The following is a 14,487-nucleotide window of genomic DNA, read 5'->3' on the forward strand; positions in this document are numbered from 1 at the left end:
CAGATTTGCGCAAAGAGAATCCATCAGAGAGCTGGGTCCGGTGAAGGGAGACCAGCCGTGGGCGGGGGTGGGGGGGAGGACGGAAATGGGGAGGGGGCAGGGGAGAGGAGAGGGTGGCAAGGGGGGCAGCCACTGCAGGAATGAAGGGGAGGGAGGGAGGAAGCCTGGAGGGGGCTGCGGTGCTGGCAGAGAGCGGTGCGGGGGCGTGGGCAGGGAAGGGGGGAATGACAATGACACACGCCAGACACACACGAACTGCGGACATAGGGGTGCTCGTGGGCACACGCAGGGCACCCGCACCCTGAGACTCTGGAAACCGAGGTCAGGGCTGTCTGTCAGGGTCTTAGAGACTCTTTCAGAAACGGTCCTCGCCCCCCTCCTCACCTCTTCCTGGCACTGACCCTCCTTCTAACCTCCCCCTCCCTACACACACACTCACGTGCTTTCTCTCTATAACCAGCAGTGGCTTCTCGCTTCCATCAGTGGCTCGACTTTCCCAGAAGAAAGCCCATCAGCTCTGCGGGGAAAGAAATGGGGAGGAGTGGAGAGGGAGAAAAGAGAGAAGAGATGGGGGCAGGGGAGGAGGAAGGAATGAAGGGATCTGGAACAGGTAGAAGGAGCAGGCTAAAGGAGAGAAAAAAAACTGAGAACCAAGGTGACAGTGGAGATTCCAAAGAAAGGAGGGAAAAGAGGGGGTAGGAGACCCCGAGGCAATGCCTCCCATCCCCACGCACAACTAACCACGGCCTCCTCTCCTTCCTCTCCCCGCCCCCATCTCCCCTTCATCTTCCCAGCCTGGATACAGAGAGCAGTGGGATGGGTAGGGGGTCACGTTACCTTCCTGAGGAGGATGAATCAGAGAGAGATGGCTCAGACATCTGGAGAGGGGGAGGGGAAGCCATCCAAGAGAGAAGGGAGAGGGGAGGGAGGGAGCCAAGGGGGCTGACTGAGTGGCTGATGGGGATCAGAGACCAAGTTGCAAGATGAGAGAAGACAGGCACCTGGAGAAACTGTATTTGCCTGTTGGCTTGTGTATGCACACACACCTGCGTGTACATGTACATGGCTTGTGCATGTGTGTTTATGTGTGTATGGAGATGAATGAGATACATGGCCGGGGCGGGGAGAAAAAGAAAGGGAATGGGGGGAAGCAATTGTGTATTTAATCAGATCAAGAGTGGATGGGCATGGTAGTGTTTCCAATTTAACTATGTGATGTTCTATTCCAGTCTGTGTGGCTGTGTTTGTGTTTGCTTCCAGGTGTGGGTGTGTGTGCACGCGCGCGTGTGTGTGTGCTGGGTTGTTTTTTTTGTTTGTTTGTTTTTTTTTTTTTTTTTATCTCTTCTGCATGCCTGTATGCCCATGCAGTTTGGAGTCTTTGAGCACACCCAGTTCTGGGCATCCGCTGGTGTCCAAAAAGTGTGCCTGGCTTGGTGGTACACAACAATGTGTGTGTAAGCACACACATGCCCCCACTCCACATCCCTTCCTTCCTCCACTTAAGCTCACAAGCCCAGGAGAGTTTCTCAGAAATCAGCATCCCCAAGGCTCCAGTCGTCCTGTCGTGAGGGAGCGGGGTGGATATGAATGCCTGGGGCACAAAAGGCTTGGAGATTCCACAATCTGGGTCTTGACTCTGTCTGCATGGTCTCTGGACTCATTCTGTTTCTGCCTCTCTCCATCCCAGTTCCCTACCTGGGTCAGCTCATTCACACACTACTCGCCTCTACTGGGGGTGAGCTGTGCCCTTCATACCCTGCTGCCTCTAGGGGCTTCTGGACTGGGCACAGGTTCTTGGGATAGGGAAAGGAGGGAGACAGTAGAAAAAGAAAGAGAAGTGAAGAGACTGGGAGAGACAGAGTGCTGGAAAAGGCAGAGCCCATATGGGGACCTAGTTGGGGATGCCTGGTATTGGTTCTGACTTGTTTGTGTGAATCCACCATCTCTCTTTGTATTTGTTTCTAAATCTCCCTCCAAGAGGGTAGCTGGAGAAGATGGGGTCCAGCATCGTAGGGTTCCAAGCTGAAGATGTGGAAAACCAGGAGAGTGGGGAAGAGCACTGGGTCTTTTCCCTGAGAAGGTCTGGGAGAGAAAGAGAGAGCAGGGGCTTGTGGACCCCGAAGCTCACCGTTCCCCTCTTCTCCTCCCCCTCCCCCCAACCGGTGACTCACCTCTGCAGCCTTTAACTGCGTCAGCCATGGTGGAGGGGCAGGCAGGGAGGGGGCACTTTATGAGAGGGGAAGGGGTCTCCACTTTGAACTTACAGAAGATGCTGAAGGCCCCCTGAAAATTGCCCCATTTAGAACACACTCTTGCCCTATCCTCTCTCCATCCCAGAGCTGGGGAGTCCTGGGGAAGGGACTGAGGGGTGGGCTGGGGGCTACGGGAGGGTCTGGAATGATGAGTGATGGGAAGGGGGTGCCCACCCTGATTTTTAGTCCCGAGGTCCCATTCGCCCTCAGACCCCCACCCACTCCTGAGTGGGGGAGGGGAGACCCAGCAAGCGGGGGAGGGCAACGCCGCAGAGATGAGTCACCAAGAAAGAGAGAGAGAAAGAGACAGAGATGGGGAGAGACACGAAGAGAGAGCCACTGGAGAGACTAACACACACACACACACACACACACACTCAAATACACACACAGACACACACACACCATCAAGGTGGTATCCACCAAGAGAAAGAAAACCACTTCTGTCATCCTGAACCAGCCTCCTTCAACTTCCACCTGTCACACACATAACACACTGTCCTACAGAATCACACTGAGATTCGGAGACACACCCACTTACACAAACACAATGTCACACCTAGCCTAGCAGTTACCCAGACCTAGGCTGGAGATGTGTGCAGGGCAATGGAGGTGTGCTCTAAGTGTTCTCACTCATTCCTTTTACCAGGTGGAGGGAGGGGCGCCAAAACCCTCAAGGAATGCGACTTCAGAGACCCAAGACGCGGTTGCAGGGACTCACAGGCTGCGCTGTGCACACTCGACAATACACACAAGTCGCCTGCCTCCCCGTCCACACGCACATAGTAACATATCAAGCATCGTCCTCATCAAAAAGCAACAGAAAAAAAACCACTTGAGGTACCTGATTCTGGGGTACACCAGGCACGTTGTCCCGAATCCATCCCACCCAGACACCCCCTGACTCGTACACACATGTACAGAAACGCAGACACACAAAGACGCCCACGGACACACTCACACGGACGAAAACCACCTTGTGCTGCCTTGCCCGCGTCCGCGCACGTCCTGGCGCCCCCGTGTGTTACTTTGGGGGATCGCAGTCTCCGCCAATCCAGAGCAGGCTTCGCGGGGGCGGTGCCCAGGCTCTCTCCACCTCCTCCACCCACCACGGGTTGCCCACCTAGAAAAGGGGAAAGCGATACCGGCTGGCCACGGGCAAGTCTGGAACTGGGGGTTAGATGCCTGGATCCTGGCTGATGGAAGTTGGTCTTGGATGCCAAGTGGGACTTGGGAGAAGAACTCACAGAATTTGGGTAGCAGCCGACTCCCAGGTCCAGGGAAAAGCGAGGCCCAGGGCGAGTCAGGAGGCCGTGCTGCTGCCCACCTCGGTCCTGAGCAGCGGCTTCTTTCCTCCGCTTGGCAGGGGTGGGGTAGGGGCGCAGAGCCAGCAGCCCTCCTCAGAACCCCTCTCCACCTCCCCCCTCTCCCCGGGAAGTCATTAGCCCCATTGCCACAGGGCTTAGAGATCCTCTCTGATACAGGCTGCTGGGGAAAGGGGAAGATAATGTGTCTCATTTCTCCCCATTGGGAAGTGAAACAGACACAGAGGGTGGCCAAAAGGTCCATTTTATTGTCATACAATCGTGGTCACCGTGACAAGGAGGGTGGCAGCGTGGCCAGGCACAGGATGCACCCAAGGAGAGCAGCACAGTAGCAAAACCAGAGCTGCGGAAAGTGGCGAAGCGGCGGCTGCCCCTACTCCCCACCTTGTCCACATTCTTCCACCTGCTGGTGTCCACCTCTGCCCACATCTCGGATCCCATCCCCAGCGAACCCCGAACTCACTGTCAACATTCTCCTAGCACCTATGCATTGCCCAACAAGAAGCTCAAGCTAACATCATCCCACAGAGTGAAGTTCTAGGTCATGCTCTAGGCTTGGGACACCCGGGTTCTATTCGCTGGGAGGCTCCTAGCTACTTTGAATGACTTAGAAGTCACTTTGATCTTTCCCAGCCTTCTGTTTTCTCCCTCTGCCTTTGATGTGGGGAACCAGTATTGGAGACAGCGCTGTGCAGATGCAGCTGTTACTACTTGCAATTAAATAGAAGACTCTCAAAGTTCTAAAAGCATAAATGATCCAGAGAAAGGGAGTGGTGTCCAGAAATACCAGGAGGTGGGAATTCCAGTTGCACTAGAAGGCTGCCTGGTTGGAACCAGGAGACAGCCCCTATGCCAGGCTGAGGGACCTGCCCTCCACTGTACCAAACTCTTCAGCTAGAACCACACCACACACACACCACCACCACCACCACCCCCCCGCCCGGCTCGGGTGAGCTGGGGCACGGGGGAGCCTGCGAAATAGCAACGTTGTGCAAAGCAGGAGGAAACCCCAGTGAGAGAGGCAGGCTCAGAAAGTGCATCACCAGATGAACAAGGACCCAAATGGGGGAGCATTCTAAATACATTTCATTTTACAGTATCACTCTCTCTCTCTCTGGATTGCACACTGGGCTGGTGATGGGAAGGAAAACAGGGACAGAAAAATGGGCACTGCGGTGTTAAGCGTCGTAGAGATCCAGAGAGGATGAGGATGAGGGGCTAGAGAGAAGTGGGGAGAGGGCACTGATCTCTGGCACCAGAAGCTTGAGCAGGGGGAGGGGATTGGGGTGTGGAGGGCAATGCAGGACCAGTTTTTAGGGCTTTAGAAAGGGCAGAAGGAAGAAAAGAAACGCGGATTGGGCGGCTGCGCTCGGGAACGAGGCTGGGCATCCCACACACTCCTGAGTGCTTCCACCCACGAGGGGGCAGAAGGGAGAAGCCAGGAAAGGGGGAGTTCACGACCCGGGTGAGGTGATGGAGAGGGAAGGAAGGACTCTGAAGCCTGTGCGGGGACCAGTTCTTTGGAAAAACAGAGGGTGGATAACAGCAGCTCAAGGCCCCCACCCCCACCCCCCACCTAATAGTCCGCAAGTTCAGGTCAGGGAATGGGCAATGGTGTTTGGGGGAGCTAGAGGCAAGATAGTAGGGGGAAAAGGGACAGAGTGGGGGGACCTGCGCCGGTAAGGGCAGGAGGGCAGGAGTCAGAGGGGACTTCCCAGGAGACGCAGCGTCGGAAATGACAGGAAAGAGGCTGGCTGGGGAAACTGCGGAAGGGGGCGGGTCTTTTTCCCCCTCCCCGCCAGAGGAGAGGCCTCAGATGTCGGCCTCCAACAGGTACTGTTCAGTATAACCCTTCACCAGCTCCAGCCCCAGCCCGACCTGGCAGAAGTCAGCCAGCTGTGACCACAGCTGGGGCTCCAGGAAGAGCTGGCACATGACGTTGAGGCCGACGAGGCGTGGGGCCTGGCGCTGCAGGTGCCACAGCAGCTGGCTCTGCACCTGCGCGCCGTCGCTACCGAAGGCGTCGATGTTGAGATAGCGCCAAGTGCCGTCCCCTCCGTGCGGGATGGGGAAGGGGCGCGTGCATAGCGTGAGCACGCGCGGGCGCGCGCGGCTGTCCACGCGCCACTCCAGGCCCTTGGCCGCCAGCAGGCGCAGGTTGCTTTCGCTAGGCCGGTAGGGCTGCCAGTCCTGGATGATGGTCCCGCCTGGAAGCACGTCGCGCTGCACGGAGGGCGACAGCAGGAGGCGTGCCACGTCGCCGCCTGCCTCGGACACGGCCTCGGTGGGCAGCGGCGAGAAGGTGCCAGAGGTCCGCAGCGCCGCCAGCCGCGCGCCCAGCCCGGCCAGCAGCGCGGACGCGTTGAATCGGACCAAAAGGATGCCCTGCGGGGGGCACGAGTGAGCGCGGGGAGGGGGGGCGCAGCAGGGCTGGCGAGCCCGGCGCCTCTCGGCAGGCATCTTCACTCCCACGTTCGCGCCCACGGGCTCCCACCTGGGTCCCTCTGGAGGAGCGACCGTGAGGGCTCCGGGCCGAGTGGGGTATGGGAAAGCCTGGGTTTCAAGGGTACCAGACAGGGACCAGGGGCACGGGCTCCCAGTACGTGGATCCCCAAGAAGAGGTGGGATCAGTATGGAGTAGCCAGGGACTGAGGGTACGGGTCCCCGGGTCTCCAGGGACGTGAAAGCCAGGGAGGCCGATCAGTCAGTAGGATTGGGGAGGAGCAGAGGGAGGACAAAGGCTCAGAGGAGATGGCTTGGGGCCCTGAGCAGAGGCAGGATCCTAGGGGAGGCAGGGTCCCCGAAGTTGGCAAGTAAGGACTAGGGTTTCAGGCTGGGAGTCGGGAGTTTGACTTCCCCTGGGTCAAAGGGTCTGGTAAGGACTGGGAGTCCCAGGGCAAGGCTCATGGGCCGCGCCACTCGGTAAAGCCCAGAGAGAGAGCAAGCCCGTGTTCTGCTGGGGGTGGGGAGGGTCTCCCCGTATGCCCCAGCAGAGAGGCCCAGCCATCCGAGCGCCCTGTCCTTCTCACCTGCTTGGTGATTAGGCGGTATTTCTTCAGCTCCCGGGGGCCCAGCTGGTCGTCCCGGGTGAGCCGTGCCACCTTGACCCCCGGGTGCTGTCTCTTGACCAGCTGCGAGCAGAAGCGCTGCAGCAGCCCGGCCACGCCCTTCCCGCGCTCCCAGGGCGCCACGCGCAGCCCCTCCACCAGCGCCGTCTCCCCGGCGTCGATCACGTTCACCGACTCCAGCGCGATCTGCGGACCGAGGCCGTTAGCGCGGGGCCCTCACCGCCTGCGCCCCTGCCAGGGCTGTCAGTTCACTGGGCTCTCCTCTTCCCACACGCTGAGCACTCCGCGTCACCACCCGGGCACCAGGCCAGGCCTGGGGTGGCACGGCACTTGGGCCTCAGATTACAGAGCCGGCAGAACAGTCATTCGCCGGGGCTTCGTCCACCTTTTTATTTTTATTTATTTTAAATTTAGGACAGGGTCTCCTCACCCAGGCTGGAGCGCAGTGGTGCGATCACAGCTCACTGCAGCCTCAAACTCCTGGGCTCAAGCGATCCCCTCCACCCCCAAGACTTCCTAGTAGCTGGGACAACAGGCACGCACCCCTACTCTCGGCTTTTTATTTATTTTTATTTTTTGGAAACAGGGGTCTCGCATGTTGCCCAGGCTGGTCTGGAACTCCTAGCCTCAAGTGATCCTCCTGCCTCGGCCTCCCAAAGAGCTGGGGTTACAGGAGTTAGCCGACGCGCCCGGCCCCTTCCACCTCTTGAGATGCTCCAGCTCCGAGTGTGTCAAGTTCCGGACCGCTCACCACGCCCCTTCCTTGGCTCCTCCCCCGGGAGTTTGCCACGCCCCACTTCCTTTTAGCTCCTCCCCCAGCCCAATTCTAAGCTCTTCCTGCTCCCACCCCTAGCCTACCCTCTCTCTCCTGCTCCCCACCTCCTTTGCTTTTACCCCCAGAAATTCCTCCGGTGGATCCTCGAACTTTCAAACGCTCACCTGTCCCTCTGGTTCCTCTGCTTTAGGAGTCCTCCACCCCACCCTCACTGACATAGCCCCTGGATCCGCACTGCACGCCCTGCACTTTGGTCCCAAAGCAGGCTCTATTTCCTCAGCCTCCGGAGGAAGGCTGGGGAGAAGCTCTCATCCTCCTCTTCCTAAGATCCACGCACCCGCAGGTGGCTTCACCCCATGTCACCTGGGCCCTGCCCCCGGGCTCACCACGCCTCCGTTGCGCTTGGCCAGCACCACCGTGCGGTCGGGGTCCCGGAGCCAGCTGTGGTAGCGGCTAGGAAGGTAGTCCAGGCCGCCGTAGATGCCCCCCGAGATGGCCAGCACTTCCTCAAACTCCCGTTCCGTGGCCACCACGAAGTCCAATGGCTCGGCCTCAGCCTCAGGCCCCGATCCTGACCCAGGATCGGCCCCCGACAACTCGGCCTTGGCCTCAGGCCCTGACTCAGCCCCCAGGGGCTCAGCCTCAGCCTCAGGCCCCGATCCTGACCTGGGCTCGGCCTCCACCTCCTGTGGCCGGGTTTCAGAGCTTGGCTCTGCATCTCGGGCAGTCTTCTTTTCCGGCTTAGGGACCTCTGAGGTGGCTGTGCCATAGCTGGCTTCCAGCTTCATGACCCTGCAGAAAAAAAAAGAGAATTCAGCACCTGGATCAGCCCCTTTGTTTCCACATCTGGGCCCCTGCACACAAACGGTCCTAATGCCCCTTCCTACACAAACACCCTTTCTTTTTCTTTTATTTATTTATTTATTTATTTACTTATTTATTTATTTATTTTTTGAGACGGAGTCTCGTTCTGCCGCCCAGGCTGGAGTGCAGTGGCGCGATCTCGGCTCACTGCAACCTCTGCCTCCCCGCTTCAAACTATTCTCCTGCCTTCACCTCCTGAGTTGCTGGGACTACAGGCACGTGCCACCATGCCTGGCTAATTTTTGTATTTTTAGTAGAGACGGAGCTTCACCATGTTGTCCAGGCTGATCTTGAATTCCTGACTTCAGGTGATCCTCCTACCTCAGCTTCCCAAAGTGCTGGGATTACAGGTGTGAGCCACCACATTGGCCCCTTTCTTCATTTCTTCTTCTTATTTTTTTTTAATACAGATAGGGATCTCACTACGTTGCCCAGGCTGGTCTCGAACTCCTGGGTTCGAGATCCTCCTACCTTGGCCTCCCAAAGTGCTGGGATTACAGGTGTGAGCCACTCTACCTGGCCCACACCCTTTCTTTTCTGCTGTCCACACAGACCCTGGGAGTGGAGGTCTCCCAGCTCCCTCCCGTTTCCCACCAGCTTCCAGAAATCTCAGCTCTACCCACCTCACTCTTATGGGATGCTCCCTAACAGTCAGAAACTTAGAACCCTGTGAGATCCCCATAGACCAGCCCCAGATCCAGGGACCCAGGCAAAAGAAAAAAGGCACTTGGGGGTAGTTTTAAAAAAAAAAAAAAAGAAGAAGGCTGGACACGGAAACTCATGCCTGTACTCCCAGCACTTTGGGAGGCCAAGGCAGGTGGATTGGTTGAGTCATGGAGTTTAAGAACAGCCTGGGCAATATAGTGAGACTCTGTCTATACAAAAAATTAGCCGGGCATGGTGGTGCAGTGGGCCTGTAGTCCCAGCTGCTCTGAGGCTGAAGTGGGAGGATCGTTTGAGCCAAGGAGACAAAGGTTGCAGTGAGCCGGGATCACACCACCGCACTCCAGCCTGTGTGACAGAGAGAGAACCTGTGTCAAAAAAAAAAAAGAGGCACACTCCTTCAAGGATCCCATCACCTCTCTAAGACCTCTGCAAGGACAACATGAGAAAGAAACTCCCACTCTCACCCCTCTGTCCACAAGAAAGTTCCCAGAGAACAGTGGAGGACTCACCCTCACCCCATTTCCTGCCACTACCAGCTACAATCCCAGCCAGGGCCAAGGGGGAGGGTGTAGACCCCAAATATCCTCCATATTGCTGCCCCAGTTCCCCGTCCCCCCACCTCCACCTCTTGACATACACATTCAAATATAAGCAAGATAGATAGCTCCACTAGAAAATGTCAAGCCAGCCTAGCACGGCAGCTCAGCCGAGGCGGGTAGATCACCTGAGGTCAGGAGTTCGAGACCAGCCTGGCCAGCGTGATGAAACCCCATCTCTACCAAAAATACAAAAATTAGCCAAGCATGGTGGTGGACACCTGTAATCCCAGCTACTAGGGAGGCTGAGGCACAAAAGTCACTTGAACCCAGGAGGTGGAGGTTGTAGTGAGCCTGAGCTGAGGTTGAGCCACTGCACTCCAGCCTGGGCAACAGAGTGAGACTCTGTCTCAAGAAAAAAAAAAAAAAAAAAAGAAGAAGAAGAAGAAGAAAATGTCAAACCATTCTTTCTAAGCCAATCAACGCCCCCCGCCCCCGCCCCTTTCCTTCCTTCTGCCCCTCTTCCCCATAGGGAGACTTGGGCTCTGTCCACTCCAGGACTAGGAATTGTTTGAAAAGTGTTCTGTCGGAGCTCCACCAAAATGAAAGAGAAAGCCCCCTATCCAAGTCCCAGCAACTTCTATTTCTGGGCCTGTCTCTTCCAGATCAGCCAAATCAACCAATCAAATCCCCCCTCTCTCTTTCAGCCAATGATAATGCTCACCTCAGATAACCTACGTTAAGCCTCATTAACCAACATCCCAAGGGCACACAGACCAGCTATTCTGTGGGGGTGATATTGACTTATTGACTTAACTGGAATTTTTTTTTTTTTTTTTTTTTTTTTAACAAAAGTCTTACCTAGGTTTGGGGAAGGTTGAACAGCAGTGGGACCAAGGAGTGGTTTGCACTTCCAAGCCATAAACCGAGCTTGCCTAAACGCGGTATGCTTGCTATACAAACCAAGCTTCAAGACAAGAGTTCTATCTCCCTCTTTGTTTTCTGATTCTTTCTCATCTGATTCCAACACCTGGAGATTACCTGGATATGGAGCCAGAATTATCAGAGAGGAGGAAGCCAGGCTCAGAGGATTTAGATCCTCTGCTGGGGCCATTAGAGACCATCAGGTTCAACCCATTCATTTCATAATCAAGGAGATTAAGAGCCTTGCCCGAGGTGACTCAGTCTGGGCAGAGCCAGGCTAAAAGTTAAGTTTCCTTGGCTTCCAGGCCAGGGGCGAGAACTCTTATTATTATTGTTGTTGCTTATTTGTTTATTTTATTTTGTTCTTTTGAGTCGGGGTCTCGCTCTGTCACCCAGGCCGGAGTGCAATGGCATCATCGTAGCTCACTGCAGCCTCAACCTCCTGGGCTCAAGCGATCCTCCCACCTTAGCCTCCCGAGTAGCTAGGACTACAGGCATGTGTCACCACACCTGGCTACTTTCTAAAATGTTTAATTTTTTGTAGAGATGGGGGTCCCACTATTTTGCCCAGGCTGGTCTTGAACTCCTGGGCTCAAGTGATCCTCCCACCTCCACTTCCCAAAGTGCTGGGATATTAGGTGTGAGCCACCATGCCCGGCCAAGATCTGTTTTTAGCGTATCTGGATCTCTGACCCCAGCCTGAAGAGCAAGGAGGGGAACTACTGGGTCCTTGAACAGGAGTTGAAGGGCCCAGGTGGGATAAACTGATGAAGAACCAGAGATGCGGTTGCTAGGAACTCCCTCACTGTCTGGCCCACACTGTCAGCAATCCCTATGCCAACACACAAGCCTCCATGCCTGGAACCAGCCCAAGCCCCAGACCTCTTGCACCACGCTCTGAGGACAATGGGTCCCAAAGAAGAGCAAGTTAGCTCCTGACTCCATCTGCAGCTCCAGGCAACATGAACCAGCTGTTCATGGGTCCCAGGAAAATGCAAGCTAGTGGTTCAGTGGTGCTTCCAGCAATACCCTCACTACCCCCAAAGGTGATAAGTTGTGAGCAACCGGTAGACTGGAACCCACCTGACTCATTCAAGACATTTGACTCCAGTCTCCTTCCCTTGCTTACAGTGGGGAGACCCTTTCCAAATGGCATTTATACGTCTCAGATAAGGTTGTTTGTCGTGGGAGGTAAGGGTAGGGGTGGACGTGGGGAGTTCCCAGAGTCATGGGGAAGGAAGAACTTTCCAATGCATCCCCCATCTTTCAATCCAGGCACCACCTCTACCCCTGTTCCATTTTGGGGGACATGAACAAAGGTTCCCAGGTCCTTAAACCTTGGAGGAGGTGAGTAATAAAACAGGTCAGCGACTCCAGGCCAAGCCAAAGCTGTGGGCTAGCCTGTAACCCTTGCTTCACATGGTGACCACTTCCTACCCTCCAGTCCAGCACCCTCCAGCCTGGCTCCATGGAACTCTTAACTCTCATCAGATGTCTAGGCAGAGGCGGAGGCAGCTGGTGAGTCCAGGGCACTGTCAGAAATGTAGTCCAGGTATCTCCTGGACCAAGCGCCCTCCTAAAAGAGGGACAGCATTTCTTGGCCGGGTGTGGTGGCTCATGCCTATAATCCCAGCACTTTGGGAAGCCAAGGGAGGCGGATCATCTGAGGTCAGGAGTTGGAGACCAGCCTGACCAACATGGAGAAACCCTCTCTCTACTAAAAAAATAAAAATAAAAATAAATACAAAAGTAGCCGGGCGTGCTGGCGCATTCCTGTAATTCCAGCTACTCAGGAGGCTGAGGCAGGAGAATCGCTTCAACCCGGGAGGCCGAGATTGTGGTGAGCCGAGATCACGCTATTGCACTCCAGCCTGGGCAACAAGAGTGAAACGCTGTCAAAAAAAAAAAAAAAAAAAAAAGAGGAATAACATTTCTCTCTTCATGTCTATCCCCACATCCTTGGGGACATTCTTTAAATCTCATAAATATGAATGATCTCTTTGGGGAGGGGGTGATCAGAGTCATAGCTGGGCATGATCGGAGTCAGAGCTGGGAATGCCGGGAGCCCACCCACCCGCACCCCACTCCCACCACACCCCACACACCTGAAATATCGATGCCCTTGAGGCCGATGGCTTCTTGACACTGGGGGAGGGAGGAGAGGGAGGGAAGGGAGAGCCCAGTCGCCGGAGAGGCGGAGACAAAGAAGGCAGCTGCACAAAGCGCCCAAAGATGAGAGCGAAAAGGACGGGAATGGAGGCAGAGAGCAGACAAAAGCGGACAGGAGATGCGGCCGCAGGGGACAGGCAGGGAAGCGGGAGGAGGCTTCGACACCGAATCACAGACATGACACCTCGTGACTCTGGGCCCAGCAGATGAAAAAAAAAAAAAAAAAAATCCTAGCACGCACCCCCTCCCCTGGGACACTGTAAATAGAAAGGAGCGTGACACACCCCCTTCGCCCCGGGGTATGGGGGGCGGGGATCCGTGGAGGGGAAGGGGTCAAGGGGAAAAGAAAGTCAGAAAAAAGGCTGTAAGAGAACAACCTTGGAAACAGAGACAGGGGAGAGGCGATGAAGTGGGGGCGGGAGAGAAGGCCTAGGGGGTGGGCAGAGGCAGGGGCCGAGGAAGATGGCCCAGCCAAAGGGGGTGGGGGGAGGGCCCCAGAGGGCCACAGTAGTGGAGGAGGGGGGCTGTCCTGCAGGGTCTTCCCGAGTGAGGGTCTTCCCTCTGCCTCTACCCCGGATTGGGGGCTTGGGCTTGGGGGAGAGGGAGATTGCAAAGGGAGCGATCTGCTTGGCGGGGTTTCCCCTGGGCGCCGGACCCTGGGGACAGGTGGGAGCGACATGGCAACAGAGGGGGGCGGGGGAGCGCTTCTGGACACCTGAAGCGCAGCCTCTGACTCAGTTTTCTGGGTCTTCGGACTGGGAGGGGCTGGGCAGAAGGGGGCGCAGCCGCTTGGTCCCCCTGAGGGGCGGTGGCCTTCTGCTGCCCCATTCTGCGGTGGAGGAGCACGCTAGCCCCCTCCCCAGTCCCCAGGCCCGGCCGCCCCCCTACCTCGCCGGAGCCGGAGCTGGAGCCAGGGCCGAGATGCCGCAAAGCCAAGCGGGGCGGGCGGCGGGCGCAGACACCCCCGGTGCCAAGAGAGAGGTCCCTTTGGAGCCCCCAAGAGTCAAAGGAGGATGACGCGCGGGGACTCGGCCGCGCTGTCGGAGCCCGACTCTAACGTCGGTCAGCGCTGGGGCAGCGCCGCAGCTCCGCTGGCGACGCGGGCCGGGGCGCCCATCGGTTCAGGGGTTCGGGTGGCACGCGTGGCTCCCCCGGCGACGCTCCGGCGGCTGCTTCGAGGGGCGGAGACCCCGGCGACGCGGAAGAAACCCGGGACGGATCCGGAGCGGACTCGTGCCCTGCTGGCGGGGCCGGGGGTCGGGGTGCGCCCTGGGCAGCTGGGTGGCCTCAAGCCCTACTGGCGAGACTCCGCCCTGTGTCCCGGCTGGGGAGTGGGACTGAGGATGGTGGTGTCTCGGGTTTTGGTGGTGGTGATGCTGGTGTTGCTGGCTTAGTTATCTCCCCACCCCACGCCCAGCACCTCCGTTCTCTGTCCGGGGGTCCCCCACTGCCCTGAAGTCCCCCTCCTCCAGGAGCCACCCCTCAATGGAATCTCCTCTCTCCATTATAAGAGCGGCTGGGAAGGGGACTCCGAGCCTTCGTCCCCGGAAACTGATAGAGGGAATCAGAAACCCTAGAACACCGGGAAGGCGAAGAGACATCAAGAGACAGAAGTTGAAAGGCTAAAAAGGGCAGAGGGAGGCCAAGACCTCTCCATCTTCTCACCACTGCGTGGGTGCCTGAGCACCCTGGTTCCCCGGGTGCACAACGCCCCTAAATCCACAATGTACCCCACGGGACAGCAGGCAGAAAGACCTCCAGGTACACAGCGCACACCCAGGCACATTCACACAGACCTCTGCACGCAGGAGGCGCTGCACCCCACGCTGATCCTGGTGGCTGGGGAGGAAGAGGGAAGTGTGGAGCTGGGACCCGGGTGGGTGCAGCGCTGCCCCTGCTCTAATAAGG

At 57.1% G+C, this 14,487-nt stretch overlaps 1 protein-coding gene across 2 annotated transcripts; it reads right to left on the reverse strand.

The window, feature by feature from the left end:
* Positions 1-439: 439 nt before the first annotated feature.
* Positions 440-14,017, reverse strand: NAT16 (N-acetyltransferase 16 (putative)). Of its 2 annotated transcripts, XM_009443530.4 has the most exons (6): positions 13,468-14,017; positions 12,516-12,555; positions 7,807-8,212; positions 6,607-6,831; positions 3,214-5,962; positions 440-517 (listed from the first exon to the last, which is right to left on the reverse strand). In XM_009443530.4, the coding sequence occupies exons 3-5, from the start codon at positions 8,206-8,208 to the stop codon at positions 5,390-5,392; spliced, it is 1,200 nt and encodes a 399-aa protein (XP_009441805.1). In that variant the 5' UTR covers positions 8,209-8,212; positions 12,516-12,555; positions 13,468-14,017; the 3' UTR covers positions 440-517; positions 3,214-5,389. The 2 variants fall into 2 exon arrangements, with proteins under 2 accessions (XP_009441805.1, XP_016813402.1); XM_016957913.4 differs by lacking the exon at positions 12,516-12,555.
* Between the last annotated feature and the right edge of the window lie 470 nt (positions 14,018-14,487).

The sequence above is a fragment of the Pan troglodytes genome, chromosome 6 (genome assembly GCF_028858775.2).
Source record: "Pan troglodytes isolate AG18354 chromosome 6, NHGRI_mPanTro3-v2.0_pri, whole genome shotgun sequence".
In the NCBI taxonomy this organism is placed as follows: Eukaryota; Metazoa; Chordata; class Mammalia; order Primates; family Hominidae; genus Pan; species Pan troglodytes.